This window comes from Pan paniscus, chromosome 13 (genome assembly GCF_029289425.2).
Source record: "Pan paniscus chromosome 13, NHGRI_mPanPan1-v2.0_pri, whole genome shotgun sequence".
Classification (NCBI taxonomy): Eukaryota; Metazoa; Chordata; class Mammalia; order Primates; family Hominidae; genus Pan; species Pan paniscus.
Window position 1 is genome coordinate 104,499,730 of NC_073262.2, and position 20,270 is coordinate 104,519,999.

The 20,270-nt window shown below is 41.8% G+C and overlaps 1 protein-coding gene across 2 annotated transcripts in view; it reads left to right on the forward strand.

The window, feature by feature from the left end:
• Positions 1 to 19,631, forward strand: part of CDK15 (cyclin dependent kinase 15) — an 89,605-nt gene extending 69,974 nt beyond the window's left edge. The window contains exons 12-14 of one of the 2 annotated variants that reach the window (XM_024927937.4): positions 3,296 to 3,435; positions 14,053 to 14,195; positions 16,568 to 19,631. In XM_024927937.4, the coding sequence (XP_024783705.1) occupies positions 3,296 to 3,435; positions 14,053 to 14,162 (250 nt within the window). In that variant the 3' untranslated portion in view covers positions 14,163 to 14,195; positions 16,568 to 19,631. Of the gene's footprint in view, positions 1 to 3,295; positions 3,436 to 11,720; positions 12,714 to 14,052; positions 14,196 to 16,567 lie in introns of those variants that run through there. The other variant, XM_057301473.1, reaches the window with a different exon arrangement.
• The last annotated feature ends 639 nt before the right edge of the window (positions 19,632 to 20,270 follow it).

Sequence of the window (20,270 nt, forward strand, 5' to 3'; positions counted from 1 at the left end):
ACTAATTAGTACCTACCCTTCTTTTATTCATTCACCTGGTTTAAAAAAAACAAAAACAAAAACCTGTTCTTATTTTTTTTTTTGAGACAGGGTCTAGTTCTGTCACCCAGGCTAGAGTGCAGTGGTACGATCATGGCTCACTGCAGCCTCGACCTCCTGGGCTCAGGTGATTCTCCCGCCTCAGCCCCCTAAGTAGCTGGGACTACAGGTGCATGCTACCACACCTGGCTAATTTTTGTATATTCTGGTAGAGATGGTTTTCACCATGTTGCCCGGGCTGGTCTTGAACTCCTGGGCTCAAGTGATCCTCCCACCTCAGCCTCTGAAAGTGTTGGGATAACAGACATGAGGCACAGCTCTGGCCAAATAACCTGTTCTTATAAGAAAAGGGGTGCCCCTAATACCCCTGTAAACTCCATTAGCCTTTCTTGGCTTCCCCAGACACTCTACACAAACACAGTCTAAGTAAAAACAATATGCCTGCCATGCTAACACAAGTTTAAAACAGGTCTCCCAGCCTTCGCTGTCCAATCAGACTGCAGCCCCTCAGCCCCCACTACAGGGCAGTTCAGGAGCCATCTGTTGTGGGTTAATGTTGGGGGAGTATTCGAGAGAACAAATCGCTGATTGGGGTGGGACTGTGGAGGTGGAAGTTGATAGATGCATTGCTCCCCACCACCTACCCGCCCTCCCCATGTCCAGAAGTTCATATTTAACCAGAAAGCATGAAGCCTGCAGAAAGTGGATTCAGGGCCCAATTTTGGCACAAACTTCACCTCACTACCCAATAGTGTGGGTGGACCAGCTAAAATTTGTTCATGAGATTTCCCCTGAGTCTCCTTCCAGAGAGATCCTAGGCTCTAGTGATTTGTACTAACATTCCTCTTCCAAACCTCCATTTCATGGGCCCTAAAAAACCTCTGCCTGGACAGGATACCCTGGATGAGGAATATATCTGCCAGTCCTTCTTCAGGCCACAGCAAATGAGTAGACTTCTACCCAATTCCTTTTTCTCCTAACTGGCCTGGAAATTTGCAAGGATTTGGAAATTTGCAAATTTCTTCTCTATCTTGCCTATGAAGCAATTATTCCTGAGTTTGAAAGTAGTTATCTGTTTGCAGAAACAGTTTCATGTCTTGGGAATCAAATAGCTCAAATTTTTTAATGCAAATCTTATGCAAAAATTAGGTAAATTAGAATTCTGGGCCAAGACTTCCAGCATCTCTGCATCATGGCACCTGGAAGGGAAATAATATCTGATCTTTCTTGCTTTAAGTCAGTAGGTGTATTTGACATTAAGTAAGCCCATCTATGTCTGCTTAATTGGGGATTTGCTGTGGTGTCTCATGGCCATACAACTTAATTCTGAATGTCAGACATCAGTCCCATGATCAGCTGCCCGCTGGGATATGCACAGTTTTCCCTCTTGTGCCTTTCCAGTTATAAACCTATGCGTGGGTTGTGGAGTTGGGTGTACATAAATGATTGGCATTAGATGAGCAAAGCCTTTCAAGCATTGTAAGTAAATGGGAAACATGAAGACCCGCAAGCCACCCTCCCCAGCTTCATGTCAGGCCTCTCTCCCCATTTTTGTCCTGGGCCAGCCAACTGGCCTTGATTCCCTTCTTAAAACTCTGGCTTCTCCCTCCCACTCTAGGGTCTGTGTAGGTACCACAGATCCCTGTCAGTCAAGGCCTGCCTCTTTCCTGCCCTCCATTCTTCAACTCTCAGCTCAAATGCCACTTCCTCAAGAAATCCTTTCCTGACCACCTCTTCCCATTATAGGTCAGGTATTGAGGCTATCTTAACCCTTAAAATAAGGTCAACTTGAGGATTTGTCCTTACTGTGATTTAGGTACTTAATTATCTCTCTGCCTCTGCTCCATCTCAGGGGAACCAAAATGTTATACCTGGGCTGCTGTAACAAAATACCTTAACTGAGTGATTGCCAATTAATAGAAATGTATTTCTCACAGCTCTGGAGCCTGGGAAAACCAAGACCAAGGTGCCAGCAGCTTAGGTGTTGGAAAAGGGGTCTCTGCTTCACAGATGGCACCTTCTCACTGTGTCTGCACAGGGCAGAAAGAGCAAAAGGGCTCTCTCAAGCCTCCTTTATAACCTAATTACCTCCCAAAGTTCCCATTTTCTAATACTATCACTTTGGTGATTAGGTTTCAACATAAATTTGAATTCTGGAGAGATACAAACAGTCAGACCATAGGATTCTTTTCTTCACAGTTGTACTTAGACATCTGTGTGATAATTTGATGAACATCTGACTCCTCTACCTGAGCTGCCAGAAGACAGTCTTGTCCTGTGTCTCCCAAAGCCAACCACTTACTAGCACATAGTAGTTGCTCAATAAATGTATTTGCTCATCTCCAGATATATATTTCCACATAAGATCAACTTGAGGATTTGTCCTTACTGTGATTTAAGTACTTAATTATCTCTCTTCCTCTGCTCCATCTCAAGGGAACCAAGAGAGCTTCCTAACTAATAAGCCTGGGTGAGCTTCAGAAATGCTGCAAACAAGTGTATTTTCTACCCAAGCTTCACCCTCCAGAATCACCTCTTTAGAATTCTGTGCTTTTCCCCCTCCAGATTTCTGTGCTTGCCACCCTTGGAGTCCAGAGCCTTGAACATGTTTTTTGTTTGTTTGTTTGAGACAGAGTCTTGTTCTGTTGCCCAGGCTGGAGTGCTGTGGTGCAATATTAGCTCACTGCAGCCTCTACCTCCCAGGTGCAAGTGATTGTCATGCCTCAGCCTCCTGAGTAGCTGGGATTACAGGTGCATGCCACCACGCCCAGCTAATTTTTATGTTTTTAGTAGAGACAGGGTTTCGCCATGTTGGCCAGTCTGGTCTCAAACTCCTGGCCTCAAGTGATCTGCCTACCTCAGCCTCTCAGAGTTCGATCATATTTTGAATCAGGCCTTTCTACTTGGTTGGGGCTGCAGTGTTCCTCCAAAAAGAATCCTTGATTATATATTTCTGTTTATAATTATATTTCTGTGTCTTTTATGTGTACATGGTGCCCAGACACACGGTGGAGGGCAAGGGAGCTGAGTGATAGAATGAGGAGATTTTTCCCCTTCAACTTAGTAACAGGACAGTCAGTAAGAGTTTAGTATGGGGGTTACTTTTCCAGTTGCCATCAACTTTAGCAATTCCAGGAAAATTCTACTTAAAATCTAAGTCTAGCCATCTCCTTTTCTTTACTTTTTGTTTTTCTCCCTTTGTTTTTCAGAAGGGAGGCTGCTGGAGAAACTCTATTTTTCTCTCCCACTTTTCCAGGCTGGGCAGGGTTCCTGAAGCTGAAGACCTGGCCTCCCAGATGCTAAAAGGCTTTCCCAGAGACCGCGTCTCCGCCCAGGAAGCACTTGTTCATGATTATTTCAGCGCCCTGCCATCTCAGCTGTACCAGCTTCCTGATGGTGAGCAAGGGAGTGTGTGTGTGTGCGTGAGTGCATGTGCATGAGTGCGTGTGTGTGTAAGTCTTGGTGTCTTAAGTAGTTTGCCTCAGCACCGGAGAATCATAGCATTTACCCCCAGGAGTGAAGTTAGAGATCAGTTTGCCTGGGAGAAGCAAGATAGGACCCAATCTTGTCTGAGTTTTGCATGAGCTTCTCTCAAACTCTGAAGCACTGGTGGGGAGAGGTTACAAGGACCTCTTTGTAATGGTCCAGACATTTCACAGGTACACATTTACACTCAGAAATTGGATGAGATGGACGTTGTCTCTGAGTTGTTTGCCTTAGCTACCATCTGCCAGGAAGCCACACCAGTGTTTCTAACAAGACTCTTCTCCCTTTCTGCGGAGAGTAAGATGATAGGTGAAGCGGATATGTCCTGACAGGGAGCTGGGCCTTTCTTGATTGGTAATAGCAAGCTGCAGAAGGCAGTGCCGGGGTGGGGTGCTGGGGGAAGGGAGGCCTCCTCCCAGGCTGCCCACCTCCTGTAAACACAAGTTACCCCGGAATCAGCCTTTGCTGCCTGGGCCTGAAGTCATCTTCCAAACCTGAAATCTGCTGAGGGATCATGTGGTTGGAACTCCCGTCATGTTTCTTGGACTGTGGCCAGGAAGGGCTACAGGAGGATGTGGGCAGTGGTCATGGGGGACTATCCTTAGGTGAGGTTTCTTTGAAAAAAAATCCACGATTCAACTAAAAATAGTTTTAGGAACAAGGGACAAGTAGACAAGAAAAGCAAAGCTACCAGGAAGGAAAAACAGAAGAGAGAGAAGCAGCCAGGGCTGGTTTTAGAAGTCCTAAGCCAGAGAAAAGAAAGCTTAGGAGGGAGGGCCTAAGGGCTGGAACTGGGATGAGGACACTGGAAGGGGCGTGGGGGAGTGGCGATGGGGTGCAGTGAGATAAGGATGGGGACAGGGTGAGGAGCTACTGCCCAAGAGGTGTGGAAACAGCCTGGTCCGCCTTGCGAGAGTTTGCAGACGCAGCTCCTCTGTGTCTAGGACATCGTCCTGCAGCAGTCCAAAGCGCTTAGTTTGGGACTTGCTGAGGCATTCTGTTTTATGACTAAAGTGAGTCATTTAGGATCTCCAAAAATAACCATAATCATACAACTGGGGTTAATGTCTTACTTAACCCTGTAGAAAGAGTCAGTCATTAGTATTTATTAAATTGCCATTAAGTGTCAAGAACATATTAAGTGCTATAAAAAGTTGAGGAAAACAAGAGACTTGTCCTTGGCCTCCAGGTTCTTATGAAGTGGGAGGAAAAGAGGGTGAGGAAGAGGAAACGGGGCACCCTCGCACACATATCAGCACAAATCATACCTAAACAGCTAAAAATCTGTGCATAATCAACTGCAGATGTGCAGAGACTATGTGTGTGTTGAAGGCAATTATTTGGAGGAACAAGAATTCAAATGAGATGGATTAGACTGGAGGTGAATCTAAAGTGGAATTTGGAAGGAGGAGAGAGGCATATGGGTGGAACAAAAGACATTGCAGGCAGATCCACAGTTCTCACTCCTTTCCTGGTACCTCTGCCCCCACTTCAGCCCCATTCCTCGCCGGCCACTCCCATCCCAATCCCCTCTTCCCAGTCCAAGCCCCTAGATTGTTCCTTTTCAGCTTTCTCCTGTCAGACTTGGGACTTATAACTCTATTACTTCATGCAAGTGTACACGCTTGGATGTACATACACACGCACACACACACACACACTCCCTTCTCTCCACTTAAAGAAACTTTCCCCATTGGCCCTCCTTTAGGATCTGTTATTCCACATGCTGACAATTGCTGGGGATCTTCAGAGTTTTCTAGGCTCCAGCTTTTGCTTGACGCAAGGTGATTAGGAAGAAACAATCACTGTCCAAACTGATGTGTTGTTAGAAACTTGGGTTTTGATTTTTCCTGGCTGACCCAAAAGCAAAGCCACCAACAGAGGGGCCGTGGTGCATGGATATCTAAGGTTGTGTGTGTATGTGTGTATAAGTGTGTGCGCGTGTGTGTGTGTGTGTGTGAGAGAGACAGAGAGAACAATCTGTATTCCTTACCTGTTCGCCCAGTCACAGAGCCCAAATCTACTTTGACACTTTTAGAAAAATGAAAAGATGGAATCTTGCAGGAGGCTGCCTGCACTAGCGGGGGAAACCAGGAGTGCTCACAGCAGGAGGGAAGTTGACTTTTCTTTATACATATAGGGGTTTTTCCATGCAGAGTTTAAATTATGCCTGATAAAAGGAGTTTCGTGGATGTTTCAGTTCTTTCAAATTCTCCTGGCTTCCTCCCAATTAAATGAGGTTTGTCAAAGCCACAGGGCTCTGCTGCTGCTGCCTCGGCGGACAAGCATTTCCTGCAGCGACATCTCGAATCCCCGAGGGAGAAGATGAAAGCGCCAGTGCCAAGAGACAGGGAAAGGCGGGGGCAAGATTGGGTGTGTGTGCCTCTGTGTGTGTGTGCTCGTGCACATGAGTGCACGAGCATGTGTGTGTGCTTGTGTATGTGTGTGACAGGGTGGTGGGTGTGCAGAAATATGTATATAGACAGATGGACAAGTAGATAGAAAAAGCAAAGCTACCAGGAAAGAAAAATAGAGGAAGAGACAGAAGCAGCCAGGGCTGGTTTGTGCACCTTCGTGACAGTGGCTCTCACCACCAGCACATTATCTACTAAGAGATGCGGTCCTTGGCCTGGCAGTGCCAGCCTGCTTTTTCATTGCCCCTGGCAATGAGCCTTTATTAACAGCCTCCTTTGCAGACAGAGCACACCAGTGGGTAATCACAGTTCCCAATCTGCAGGGACATAGAAACTCCATCCCTGAGGAGGGCTGCCCCAGGCATGAGAATTGTGCAAAAATCGGCATGCTCTTGTGAGTGATTTGTAAGGAGAGTTTCTCTGCCATAATTATGCAAGAAATTTTGCTCTCTGGTGGCATTTCAGTATAAAATTATTTAGGGGCTTATATTTATATCATTTTATTATTCTGGTTTTAGTCTGGTTGCAGGATAACAGAGTTGTCACTTTAAAATATATTCTGTTTCCCCTTTGATCTGGAAGATGCCAGCTCTTATTGTCTGCCCTCTAAAGAAGACAATTAAAGCATAAAGCCTGGGACTGGGAAATACGTGGAGAGTGGAAGGACAGCCTAAATCCCAGTGTAGGAGCGGCATAGAAATTCCACACAAAATGAAAGAATTGTTCCAGTCCATCTCTATTTTCATGACGCTGAGAAGTCCCGAACAATGCTTTCCCTAGGTTGTGGCAGTACGCTTAGAGCCAAAGGGCATTTATCAGGGGGTTATTTGCCATGAAAACCAGGAATTCCAGGATTAGTTTCCTTTTGGACAGCACCTGAAGTGGAAAAGTGTGAATATTAGAATGGCAAGCATGTGGGAACTTCTGCCAAGTTCTGACATTTTCCCTTATTGACTCGTGAACACCTGAAGAAACACTTGTTGAAGGAGAAATTATTGGTAGTCCCTCTCAAAACACAGCCAACAGCAAGCTAATTGCTTTTGCAGATGGCCAGGGAGTCGCTCTTCCCACTCAGACACCGGCTTACGGCCACACTTGTGGTCCTCGTGGCTGAGCCAGCAGGGCAGGACGTCAGCTGGAGCAGCTAGGACCTAAAATTAGGCCCTTGGCAACTCTCTAATCTTAGCTGCAGGTTCAGCTTCTTCATTTAATTCCCTTTGCCCTCAGCATGAACTTGGGCTCTGGGAAAGGAACACTGTTTAATGATTTGGAGGTGGGGGTAGTAGAAAATCATTAAGCTGCCCCTTCTTAAAACTGGCTCCGCTCTGTTCTTGCAGGAAACCTTCCAAATGTTACCCTTGGAAAGTTAAGACTGATTTTGGAACCTAGCCATTTTGAACTACAGACACTGATCCAGAAAAGTATTTTTTATCTGAGGCAGTAAATGACACGTGATTTAAGAGTCTGGTCTTTAGGCCATGGTCCTTGATCGTCAGGACATCAAAGGCTGTCTCTCTTTCTCTCTCTCTCTCTGGGTTGGTCCCATTTTGCTTGCTAGCCAAGTCTCATACTTGAGTCTCCCATTCCTTCCTGGACTAAATCCCCTTCTCCTTTAAAACAGGTTTTAGCATCTTAGGGGGAGAAAATCTAAAAAGCTTGCAATTGTTTCACAAGTAATTTTGCAAAAATGCTGTACCACAGCCCCCATTGTTAGAGTATACTTATATACACATAGGGATGGAAGAAAGCATGGCATTTACCTCTACCTTTGATCACACCATCCCGATATCTATACTCCGAAAGTTCTTCAGCATGCCTCATTGCCCTGTTAAAATCTGAGTCGTGTTTTGTTTTGGTTCAATAAAATAACTTCAGGCCTTCTTTGAGTGTTATCTCCTTAATATATTGGAAGGTCCTTATGATATCACTTCCCAAAGGCCACTTTAGGCTGAATTCCTTTAACCTTTGTTTCCAAATACAAATTCTGTTTCTCCCACTTTTTAGTCATTTTGTTTTATTGTTCTCTTCTGAATCTGTTCCAATTATTTTGCTTATCTCTGAGAATATGGAGGCAGCATAGACTCAAATTTCTTGCATGGTGGGAGAATCATGTCCCATTCATTCATTGGAGGTTTACTGAGTGTCCATGAGGTGTGATATTAAAGGATACAAAAATGAATTAGTCATAGACCCTGTCCTCAAAGAGCTTACAGTCCTTTAGGAAATAAGACAAGTATATAAACAGCTGCAGATCAAGTAAACAAATAAAGTGCTCTAAGTGTTTGAAGGAGGTGAGATTAACTCCAGCTGTGGGGATCCAGGATGATTTTGTGAGTGGGCCTTGAAAGATGATGGGTCTGGATGATTGGGGAGGAAGGGCATACGGGCAAAGGAATGTCATGTTCCTCTCAATACCATCTAAGATCATTCTGAAGTTGTCTTCTTTTTAATCATAGAGGCTCAGTCTTAACTCATATACCATTGTAGTTTTTCTTACCATCGTATGCCTTTTTGCAACAATTTAAACATTCTTTAACATGTACTAATCAAGCTTAGTTTCACTCTGAATGCTTCCACGTAATTTCAAACCTATCCTGTTTATTGGTTTTATTGTGTATTCTATTCAAAGTTGAACCAGAATATTTTGTCATTCTATGAGGCCAGGTTTCAGGGGCTGGGGATGTTGGAAAAGAGGGAAGGAAGATTCTCAGCCATCCTCTTGACTCTGTGCTACTTCTAGGAGTTTGTAACGTAACTCAGACCAATCTGTCCACCTTTTAAATCCTCCATTAATCAGCCCTTAAGAAGCGAATTTGGAGATGTCCTCCATAACACACTTCCTCACCTTCTATGCACAAAGTTGTTCTTCATCCATTTCAATACGTTAGAGGAGATACTGGGTTGAGACGTGGTTTATGGGGTTGCATAGCATTGTGTTGCTGGGAGAAGTCTGGGAAAACCAAGTCCCTCAGCCCTACCAAGCCCTTAAGTTGGTTAAATTTGTTACGTTCATGGCTGAGTCTCCAAGTAAAGATAAATAATTCAGAAAAGAGTTATTTATAAAGGATCTTAAAGATTATTTATTCCATACCTTCATTATATAGCTGAATCACTGATGCCCAGGGAAGAATAATCGTACCTGCCTTTTATTGGACATCTATATGCTTTATATAAATTATCAATCTATGTACTAATTGGTGAGGCTGGAATTGTTATCCTCATATTACAGATTAGACAGCTGGAAGTCAGGTAGGCTAATTGCTTGAAGTCACACAGCTAGAAAGTTGTAGAGCCAAGATTTTACTTCAAATCTGACTCCTAAAAGCTACTCCTTTCCTACTATTCATTGTTCTTGCTAAAGATCACATAGGAACTTAGCTGCAAAATCAAGATTAGAACCAAGATCTTGATGCCCAGTTCTGTGCTCCTCCCACTCTGTCATGTACTGTGTTTATTTTAAAGCTTTTCTGGGAAAGATTCCACACGTCTCCAGGTAGCGTGTTTAATATCTCACAATTAAGAGGGCTCAATTTATGTTGAATAGAGATTTACACCCCAGGACCAACTTCTTCCTCAATGCCATCTTACTTTAGTTTATTTTCTTTTCTTTTCTTGTAATAATATATGCAATCAGCCTTGGGTTTTAAGATTTTTTTTTTTTTTTGAGATGGAGTTTTGCTCTTGTCGCCCAGGCTGGAGCGCAATGGCATGATCTTGGCTCACTGCAATCTCCATGTCCCAGGTTCAAGAAATTCTCCTGCCTCAGCCTCCCGAGTAGCTGGGATTACCTGCCTGTGCCACCACGCCTGGCTAATTTTTGTGTTTTTAGTGAGACAGGGTTTCACCATGTTGGCCAGGCTGGTCTCAAACTCCTGACCTCAGGTGATCCACCTGCCTTGGCCTCCCAAAGTGCTGGGATTACAGGCGTGAGTCACCTTGTCTGGCCAATATTTCTTAATCGATGGTGATAAATGTTTTTGTTTCACCTGTAACTCATTCAGTTTTATAAGAAAACATCAAGGAATCCAGTGGAAAATGAGTTGAAGGCATAAAATAGCAATTTATGCAAGAGGAAACAAAAAGAGCACAGCAACACATGGAATAAATCGACTGCTTTACTAGGGATTAAAAAAATACAAATTACCGTTAAATTAGTTGTTTTTTCCTGTAACCTAATAGCTCCCAGTGTTGATGAGATTGTGGTAAAATGATTCTCTGCTGATGGTATTGAAACTTTTGCAAAGTGTTATAGCATGCATATCGGGAGCCATAAAAATGATCATACCCTTATACCCTATACCTTTGTTCCTGGAAATTATCCAAAGAAATAATTGAATAGGGGGGAAAACCCTAAAACCTAGATTAATGAAAATGTTCATTGCAGTGTTGTCTATAATGTTTTACAATTTTTTAAATAAAAAGAAGCAATGTAACTGTTAAACACCAGAGAAACAATTGGACAAATGTTGGTATATTGACTCAACATACAGTACTATATAACCATTTTAAATGATCATTAATAGAAGTGTGTGATATTATGAAAGTTCTTATGCTGTAACATGAGCTATAAGAAACTAGAATACAAAATTGCATATTATAAGGTATCTCTGAAAATTAATATGCACATGAACAAAACTGAAAGGTAGTGTACAAAATAAAAAATGCTATTCTAGTTTAGGGGGGTTGTAGGTCATTTCTTTTCCTTTCTCAGAGCTTTCTTTAAACTGGTGTTATATTGTCTTAGTTGTTTAAAAGAATAAGTTAAAACAAAATGGCACAGGCAGTCTGAGCTGTGGATTGAGAGTTAAAGGACCTGAGTTTTCTTCTTTTTTGTTTCCCAACATAATGTGTTTTGGCTGTAATAAACCTCAGTTTCTCCATCTGCACGATGGGTTAACACTAGTTTTCTTTACCCCAGATTGACAGAATATTTATTTTTATAATGCTTCTAACTCACCGAATGCAAGGGTTCAAATAAATTTGGTCCTGGGAGAATGAAGGGCAGGAGGGAAAGGAAAAAATAAATAGGCATAATTAATTTTAAAAGGAAAGATCATCTGCTTTAATCAGAAATGTATGTGTATTGTGCCCCTAGTCAGAGTTTTAAGTGCACTTCGTGTTAGTTAGCAACTTCAATTTAAAGTGCTGTGTGATCCTCTGGGCTTTGAAGATATGAATTCTCTATACATACACATGAGCTAAAATTACCGCATAATCACGAGGATGTGTGCACTTTGAATAATTGAATGCACTAAACATCTCCAGCTGATGGATTGATGATGTGGGAGAGTAGTGCAAAACCCACGTGACACGGAAGATTACAAGACATTTTGAAATGATAGCTTAATTTTCAACCTTTTTTTTTTTTTTTTTGCTTGTGCTTTCTCTTTTAGCGATTATGGGCAAGTAAAAGAGATTTGATTATCTTGTTTCCTGTGAAAGGTTATTTAGCCCCTCAATCCCATTAAGTCACTTTCTGCACTCCAGTGCACTGAGCCTTCAGGTTATCAGCCCAGGAAGAGTAAATGGAGACACCAGGATCAGATTTCTAAAGGAAGGAAAGTTAAAGCAAAGTTTGAAAGGGGTGACAGCCAACAGCCATGAGCTTAGGAACTCAATTAGACTAAAAAGACAACTATCTCATTATCTCGTTCCGAAATGATCTAAATACATAAGAATCTAAAAGTTTTAAATAAACTTGTCCTGCCGACTGTCTAGATGACTGAATTTCCCTTCTCAAAAAATTTTTAAACACCCGCTTTCATATTTATTTATTCTAAGAGTGAAGCCGCTGCGATAATTATGCTGTCAGCCTCGGGAAGCTAATGAGGAGTCACCAGAGTGGAAGGTTTTGCATTTGTGAGATTGCTGAAGGAGAGCCGCGCTGCAGCTTTCTTCGTTTTTTATTTCCCTTTCTTTCTTTCTTCCTCCTTTTTCTTTTTCTATGAGTTGGGAAGGAGAGTCTGGCAGTCCACAGCCAAATTGGAATCCTTTTGATTAACCGGTTGCCTTCCCAGCATGTTCTGCCAGATAGTGTCTCTCTCTCTCTCCCTCCCTCCCTGCTTTTGAGGAGCTGCTGCTTTTGAGGGGCAAGGAAGCCGGAGGGAAATCCCAGCTTTTCATGCCACTGTCCCCAAGGCAAGAGGATACTTCTCCCCGAGAGAAGTTCCCCAAATGGTTTGGATTTGAGTTGATTTGAGAATAATTGGTAAAGTATACGCACTGTTTATTTTAGCCATTTAACTGTCTATGCTATGACAAGATCTAATAGAAAGTAGAATACAAAATTGCATATTATAATATCCGTGTGAAAATGTCTTATGCATATCAACAAATGGTATGATGGCTCCCCTTTCCAGCCTATTTGGAATATGCGATTCCAAATACAAGACAACGAGACCCCAGATTACCCACGGCATTTAAGGGCAGAAGTTTAGGCCAGGCGAGGCAGAGCTGGCAAGTTTATTTCTTCCCTTTGGGTGTGAGCAGCTTCCAGCAAACAGTATTATTTAAGGCATTTTATGCTTTTGGTGCACTAATAACAGAAGCCTCTCTTTTTGTTAAATTGTGAGATATTTTGAGCACCCCAGATTTATGCAAATTGTGAACCTGGGAAAAGCAATGCCCAAGTGGAAAGGGGCCCTGAGTAAATTTTGCGGATGTGCTTTGGTGACAATGTGGCTGCTGCCTCTTGCTATTTTTCTCAGATATCTGTGCTAATACTTGTAACAATGGCTACCATTTATTAAAAACATATTGTGTATCAGAAACTAACACAAGGTGTTTTGCATATATTATCTTCTTTAAACTTACAGCAATCTGCCAGGAAGTTTTATTTTCCCTACTTTTCAGATAAGCCCCTTGCAATGTCAACTTTTGGAGGAACTGGCTTGTAGCTTTAGTGTAGTGAGCATTCAGGAGTAGCAAGCACTTAACAAACACAGGCACTTGGGAAAATGCGAACTGCCAGTATTCTGAGCTAACCAAATACCTGATTTGGACATCAAAGGTAGTATATATATTTTCAAATAGTTTTTTTTTCTCAATTTGCAAAAGTTGCACCTTAGAGTCTATATAAATAGATTGCCAGCCAGGCCCCGAGGCTCATGCCTATAATCCCAGCACTTTGGGAGGCTGAGGCAGGTGGATCACCTGAGGTCAGGAGTTCAAGACCAGCCTGGCCAACATGGTGAAACCTTGTCTCCATTAAAAATACAAAAATTAGCCAGATGTGGTGATGCTTGCCTGTAGTCCCAGCTACTGCGAGGCTGAGGCAGGAGAATCACTTGAACCCAGGAAGTGGAGGCTGCAGTGAGCCGATATCACCCCCACTGCACTCCAGCCTGGGCCACAGAGTGAGACTCAGTCTCAAAAAAGGAAAAAAAAAAAAAAAAGATTGCCTAATGTATCTAACAAAATTGGAAACTTTCTAAAACATATCTAGCCCAACGCGATGCTCATTGCCTATCACTCTCGAACATCACCCTCTAACTAACGTCCGGACTCCTTGACATGATATTAGTTCCCTTCACCATCTGGTTCCAACTATTTTTCCAACTTTATCTCCCAGTCTGTCTTGTTCTAACCATGCAAGATGACTTGCAGTTCCCTCAAACACTTTTCTTCCTTCATATCTTTGCTCATGCTGATCCCTCAACCGGGAATATCCTCCTTGGCAGTCCTTCACTAATGAGGGCATAGTAATCCTTCAAGTCTCAAAGGGCACCTTGTCTATGCTCAGTTTGTGCTCCATAGACTTGGAGGGAGAGGTTATCATAATCCTTTGTGCCTCACTTTTGGTCCTTCTTTGTATGTGTATGTGTGTGTTCCTCCCAGTTTTATTCCTATTTTTATCATCTTCAACAAGTAGCATACTGCCTTGCACAAGTGTTCACTTGGTAAATATGCATGAAATTGAATTAAATAGAAGGCACTTGCCAACTATTGGATTCAGTAAAGTGAGTCATCTATGAGTCAGTATGAATTATTAGTAAATAAGTCTGGCTCATGTTTTGACATTTCTTCAGGTGGCAAATATTACAACAGACAAAAATATACCACAGAAGATCCCAGGAAATAACATATTGGTGCTTCTCTCTTTTCATTCCTACAGAGGAGTCTTTGTTTACAGTTTCAGGAGTGAGGCTAAAGCCAGAAATGTGTGACCTTTTGGCCTCCTACCAGAAAGGCCACCACCCAGCCCAGTTTAGCAAATGGTGGTGAAAAGAAAGGGCGAGATCACCAAGGTTCTTCCAGGTAAGTGGTTGCAACAGTGAGGTTCCTTATGGAACAAATTGAAAAGCAATTGGTGCCGGGTGGAGAGGACATTGCTCAGGGATTCAGAGCACCTCTGTGCTGTTTCTAGTTCTTCCTCGCCAGCTCTAGGACAGGTGGCCTTGCCTCTTCAGGCCTCCATTGCCTGGGCTGGGCAAAGAGAATAATTACATGCATTGCCTTTCTCTTCCACTCCCGGAGCAGGGATAAAGCTCCTAAGACAGAACTTCCATGCTTCCTCATCGGTGTGAGATCTTCAGCTGACACAGGTGGGACGAAGGGAGGCAGAGGTTGCAGTGAGCCAAGATCGCACCACTGCACTCCTGGTGCGTCAGCCTCCCAAGTGCTGGGATTATAGGCGTGAGGCACAGTGCCCAGCTGGAAATCTATTTGTATAGACTCTAAGGTGCAACTTTTGCAAATTGAAAACAACTGTTTTCTGTTAACTAGGGAATTCTCACTGTCAACTGACAGGGCAAAATTTTGTCCTGGTAAGGGTAACAAACAAAGTTTTCCCCAAAACAAAGGGGTTTCCGGGATGTAGGATGCTCAGTACTAGAATTGGTGCAGTCCTGGGTAAACCAGGATGGTTGGTCACCTTTGTGGCACAAATTACCTTCCAGGGTAATCTTGAGGAGGAAGGGGTGCTGTGAAGGATTTTCCCAAACCCACCATACCCTTAAATGAGTACCGCTAGCAGGCACAGGAAGCCAGGTGGGACAACTCCAAAAGTCACCGTAGTATAGACAACCCTATAGATGTCTCAAGAGCACTTCCCATACTGGGGCTTCCATGGTGGTAGATGGGACAGCAAACAAGATAGAGGAATCAAGGTAGAGCCCACATGCAGAGCCTGCCAGCCAGCCTGCCCGCCCTTTAGGTGATCCTGGCTATATTCCAAACCACAAGCATTATCCTATGATTTGGCCACCCATTTGACAACCACAGCTTGGCCGTGCTTCCCAGGGGCCTAGATGGTAACCACCGGCATCTCCCTACACACCCCTCAACAATATCACTCACATGGCTGGATTCACTCTTCATTCTTTCTTTTGATCTCTATCTTTGGCTGTCACGATTTAAAGGCATATACACATTAAAGATATCGGCTTCCTGGCTCTTCTAAGATCATTGTCTTGTCTTCAAAGAGCAGGGAAGTTTAAAATTATAGCTGATCCTCAGAGCATTTTATGAAATACCTAAGTTTGTATTTTGACAATATACATTTAGAATTACAATTGGTGATATAATATGGTATTTCCCAAGCAAAATATTCTCTAGAGCAGAGTTTTACTGTATAATTATTTTAAACCTGCTAGTTATAAGGACAGAATGAACTTTAGCTGCATTCTGTGAAGTGGAGGGCCTTACCCTTCATAAAATTATCAAAGATACTAATAGAAATGGGCTCAGATGGTGGTGCTCCATTAACATTATTATTATTTCTATTGTTGTTATTTTATTTTCTTAAGCAGCTGGAAGGTAGGGAGATAACCTTGCCTTTCTGATCTACAGTGACCTTCCACAAAGAATTGCTACCTGTAGACATAAATTGGTCACAATAGAAAATCAATTAAATGCAGCATGTCAAGCTTGTGGCCTGCGCCAGCAATTGAAGAAGGGAGAAGGCAGATTTTGCCTCTGCTGGAGTAAGCTCATGATGTCCCTAGGCCTTGGTACGAATGTAAGGAGATAAAACTGAGATGAGCCACAAGAGGGAAAAGCTAGAGCAATTAAACTGTTTAATAAATGGCTTGGGATCAGCGAAATCTAGAGTGCTAGAGTTAAAGAGACTAAAAGCAGTAATCACATGGACACTTGGGGCCTGTAAATCTTTTCCAGTGAATTGAATTTATGTTAAAATATTCACTTTTCAGGAGAGTCAAAATGTAAATTGGCGTATTAGGACTTCGTAACTGGCAGCAATGCCTCAAAATTAAGATTCTTGAAAGAGCTTCAAAATGTCGGTTTCAGGCAGGGAAAAAATGTGTACTGATGTCTACAACAGAGAAATAGAGGGGAACTAAAATTTACTGGATAGATACCACACACCAGGCACTACAGTAAGGGCTTTACGCATATTCTTTCAAAGCTTGGCATGTTTTGAGCAGTTGGTGGTGGTGAGTTACAATGATAGCTTATAGAAGCCATCTGGAGATAGATTTTGATTATTTGCAAAGCTTTCTTAGTTCTTATAACCAGGGTTAAGATGCTGCCTCCCTTATGTTTTATCATTACCTTTTCTATCAATATATATAATGCCATCAATAACTTTGCAATGTTTAACTGATTTTCCTTCATCAATACTCTGTTGTTCATTATTTTGATTGTGTTTATTTTTCATTCACTTCCAGGGCTGTATTTCTGCAGTTTCGGTTTTCATTTGCTTCAGCTTACTAAGAAGCTTCAAATCTAACTCCATACTGAACAAGGGGTTTTATGTCCTCGCCTATGACCTGGAATAGTTTAAATATGGTGTTCAAGGCAATAGTACATAATAGTGGAAGAAAATTCAGTGGAAGGTTATTGCTATTGTCATTTGCATAGAATTTAAGTGATTGATTTAAAAAAACTGGACATAAACTGAGTCTAAGAAGAGGGCTTCTGAATAACTTCATTCATTTTGGCATTTGTTAAGAGATTCCTGGGCTAGAAGGTTGATTTCCCAAAAAGACAGATAAGAGACTGACAATTTAAAAGAATCTGGAGACAGAGCTGGTGCTTACAGAGACCTGCCACTCCTGTGTTCACTTACAATTTCTCCCAACAAAAGGATTTCTGTGGCAAGGAGAAAACTAGCCTAAAGTTTAGAAAAAGATGGTTTCTTGGATAACATTGTTAACAAAAGGACTTCCTGAGGACTATTTATTATTATTTTGTAGGGGGCACTTCCTCCTTCACTAAACTGGATTATCAGAACGTATTACCACCCAACCCATATTTTAGAAGTTTGGATTTGGCTGCTGATTAGAAATGAATTTCAGGCTATCTCCTCCTACTGAATCTTAATTGTCTGTGATGATGGCAACAGTGATGGGGAATCTAAGCGCTGGTTTGATGGTGGAGATATTGAATAAGTAGTTGGGAGCAGAGTTCCAAAGATGTAATTTAAGCCCTGTTGCACCACCACACACACACACACACCCCTCAAGTAAAATGAGAGATCTGTCTTAGCTAACACGTGTGCCGTTTTATACAATGACTCCTTCTAAAAGCAGCCAGGGAAACTCAAATCGCTTCTGTCCAGGGATCATCTCAGGAAATGTAGCAGCCTAGAAACCAGAGACCTCTGTATATCCTTTGGAAGAGCAAGGAGGAACTAATTAAGAGAGAATTAAAAAATAGTAACTATCCCCCAATGTCTGAGATGGAAAAAGGAAAAAGACACATGGGTAGCCCAAATCAACCTGCCTGAGTAAGTATCTGATTTTAGTAAGGCATTTGACAAAGACTGTCCAGCTATACCTGAAAGATGAAACAGTGTAGGCTGGGTGATGGAGCAGATATATGTACTCAAATCATGGTGTTTAACCCAGAGAAAGGCCAGCCGTGGTGTGCTACAAGGTTCAGTCTTGAGTCCTATTCTGGTCAAATATTTTTATTAATTACTCGAATAAATCAGAGTACATGGACAACTTTATACAACTCCTTGAAGTAAGTACTATTATTATTAATTTATGACTTCCATTTCACAAAAGAGGAGACTGAGGCTCAGTGAAGTTAAGTAACTCCTTCATAGTAGCATGCCAGAGTGAAGATGCAAACCTCAGACCTGGCTCTCCAATGTTCCTGACACCTATCGAATTTAGAGAATACACAACTCTTGCAGAGGCAGCTGCTATTTAGTATTGGATCATGATTCAAAAGACACCTTGCTAGAAGCCAATGAACAGCAGGCCAAAACAACACTTATTTGCATCAAATTTCATCTGACTTAAATTCTTACACTTTGGGCTACAACTTAAAAAAGGCTATGCCTTAGTGGAAATTGGCACTTTTAAGTACAATATGAATTAATAGTATAATTTCGCTGTCCCCCAGAGATAATGCTAGTACCAATCGAAAGCTCAGGGATGCTACTGTTGACGCATCAGCAAGAGTTCTTGAGCAGTTTTACCTGTCCATCAATACAAAGAGTTCCCACAACAGTAGTGGGATTCCTCTGCCTCCCTGAAGATATGAGAGCTATAGGAGGGATTCCCATGTTGGAGGTTAGAAGAGCTGACCTCCAGTGTCCCGTCTAATTCCAAGATTCTCCAATAATGACTTTGGAACAGCTGTGGACAGATTATACTTGGAATTATGCTTAGATACTATTGCTGCAGGAATGAATAGACAAATTTTGTTATTAAAAAAATGATTTTATTAAGTGGAAGTTGACAGAATTATCCTCTTTATAATGGAGGAACATTATGCTTATGCATATGCATATACCTTATGCATATACCTTATGCATATGATTATGCTTGTGCTTCCTTCTTTAATGGATTTACCTATTCAAAAGCTTAATAAATGTTATAAGACTCTAAAACATTTAAATCTTTCATTTCTCAATTTTATCAAATAAACATTCCTGGAATTTGTGCATATTTTTTCATCCCATGTTTTTGTTGTTTCTTCCGTATAGACCAACACCAGACTTCAAAAAACATAATTTATTTTTGTTCAGTTTGAGGCACTAGTTATTTTAGTGATGCTTACTTAGCCACTAGTGCTATTCTCCTAATATTTCTGTCTTCCAGGCATCCATAATGGGGTCGCACTTCTTGGCTCTCTGATGGGTGGATATGGCCACGTGGTTAGTTCTGGCTAATGAATTGTGAGTGGACGTGATCTCTGTCACTTCTGGGCCAAGCGTTCATTTGATTGCCAGTATAAGACCCTCCAAATTTCTTTCCTTTTTTTTTTTTTTGTTCTGTTTTTTGAGACGGGGTCTCACTATGTGGCCTAGGCTGGCATGCAGTGACTATTCACAGGTTGTGATCATCACACACTACAGACTCAAACTCCTGGGCTCAAGCAATCCTCCTACCTCAGCCTCCCAAGTAGTCAGGACTACAGGTGTGCACCACCACATCTGACTCAAATTTCACTTTACTTTCCCTCGGTTCCAGTGACCAGCAGTGTTTAAGATGATCCCAGAATGAGGAGATGTAGAACAGAGTTCCTGGATGACATATGATGAAGGCGTAGTGGAAGAGAGAAGTAAAACTTTATTGTTTTAAGCCACTAATATTTTGAGGTTATTTGTTACTATAGTATAACCTAGTCTATCCTGACTGCTACCAGGACACATAAAACACACACCTGCACTATCCAACGTGGTAGCTACTAGCTACATGTGACTTTATATTTACATTTGAATTAATTATTAAATGTAAAAATCAGTTTCTCATTCACACTGACCATATTTCAAATGTCAATAGCTCAGAGGCTGGTGGCTGCCATATTGCATGATGCAGATACAGAACATTTCTATTATTGCAGAAAGTTCTGTTGAACGGTGCTGACATAGAGTGTCAGGATTTATACGAGAGTTGATAGTGATGTCTTCTAACATTTCTTGATATTTTAAGTGTGCATTTAATACCACCTTGAAGTTAGTCTCTAAAGATTTTGCCTTTTAAAAATAAAATCTCTGAGAGCCTCCAGTGGATGCTGGAAGAAAATAAATCACTCTGAAAAGTTACACTTCTTAGAACCAAACAACTCAGAAGGTCTTTTCCTGAAGGTTACATTGACAGAGAAGATGAACACCTTTTGATTAGTTTTGACACCTTTCATTAATAAATTCCGAGGGCAGTTTTATTTTAGTCCATCCTCCCTGATTTTCTGCACATTTTCTACTTCTAACTCTTCTCTATCCCTAAGTGGGTTGATGTGCACCTGATATAAGATCTCATGTGCATAGTAATGAAATCATCCAAGTTTATTATCATCCTTATACACAATTGTTTCTATTGTAAGAACTATTAATATCATTGGATATTACAAAAAAATCTTGTAAGTAGACCAAAATGGAACCAAGATGTAAAATAATCCTTCTCATTAATTATT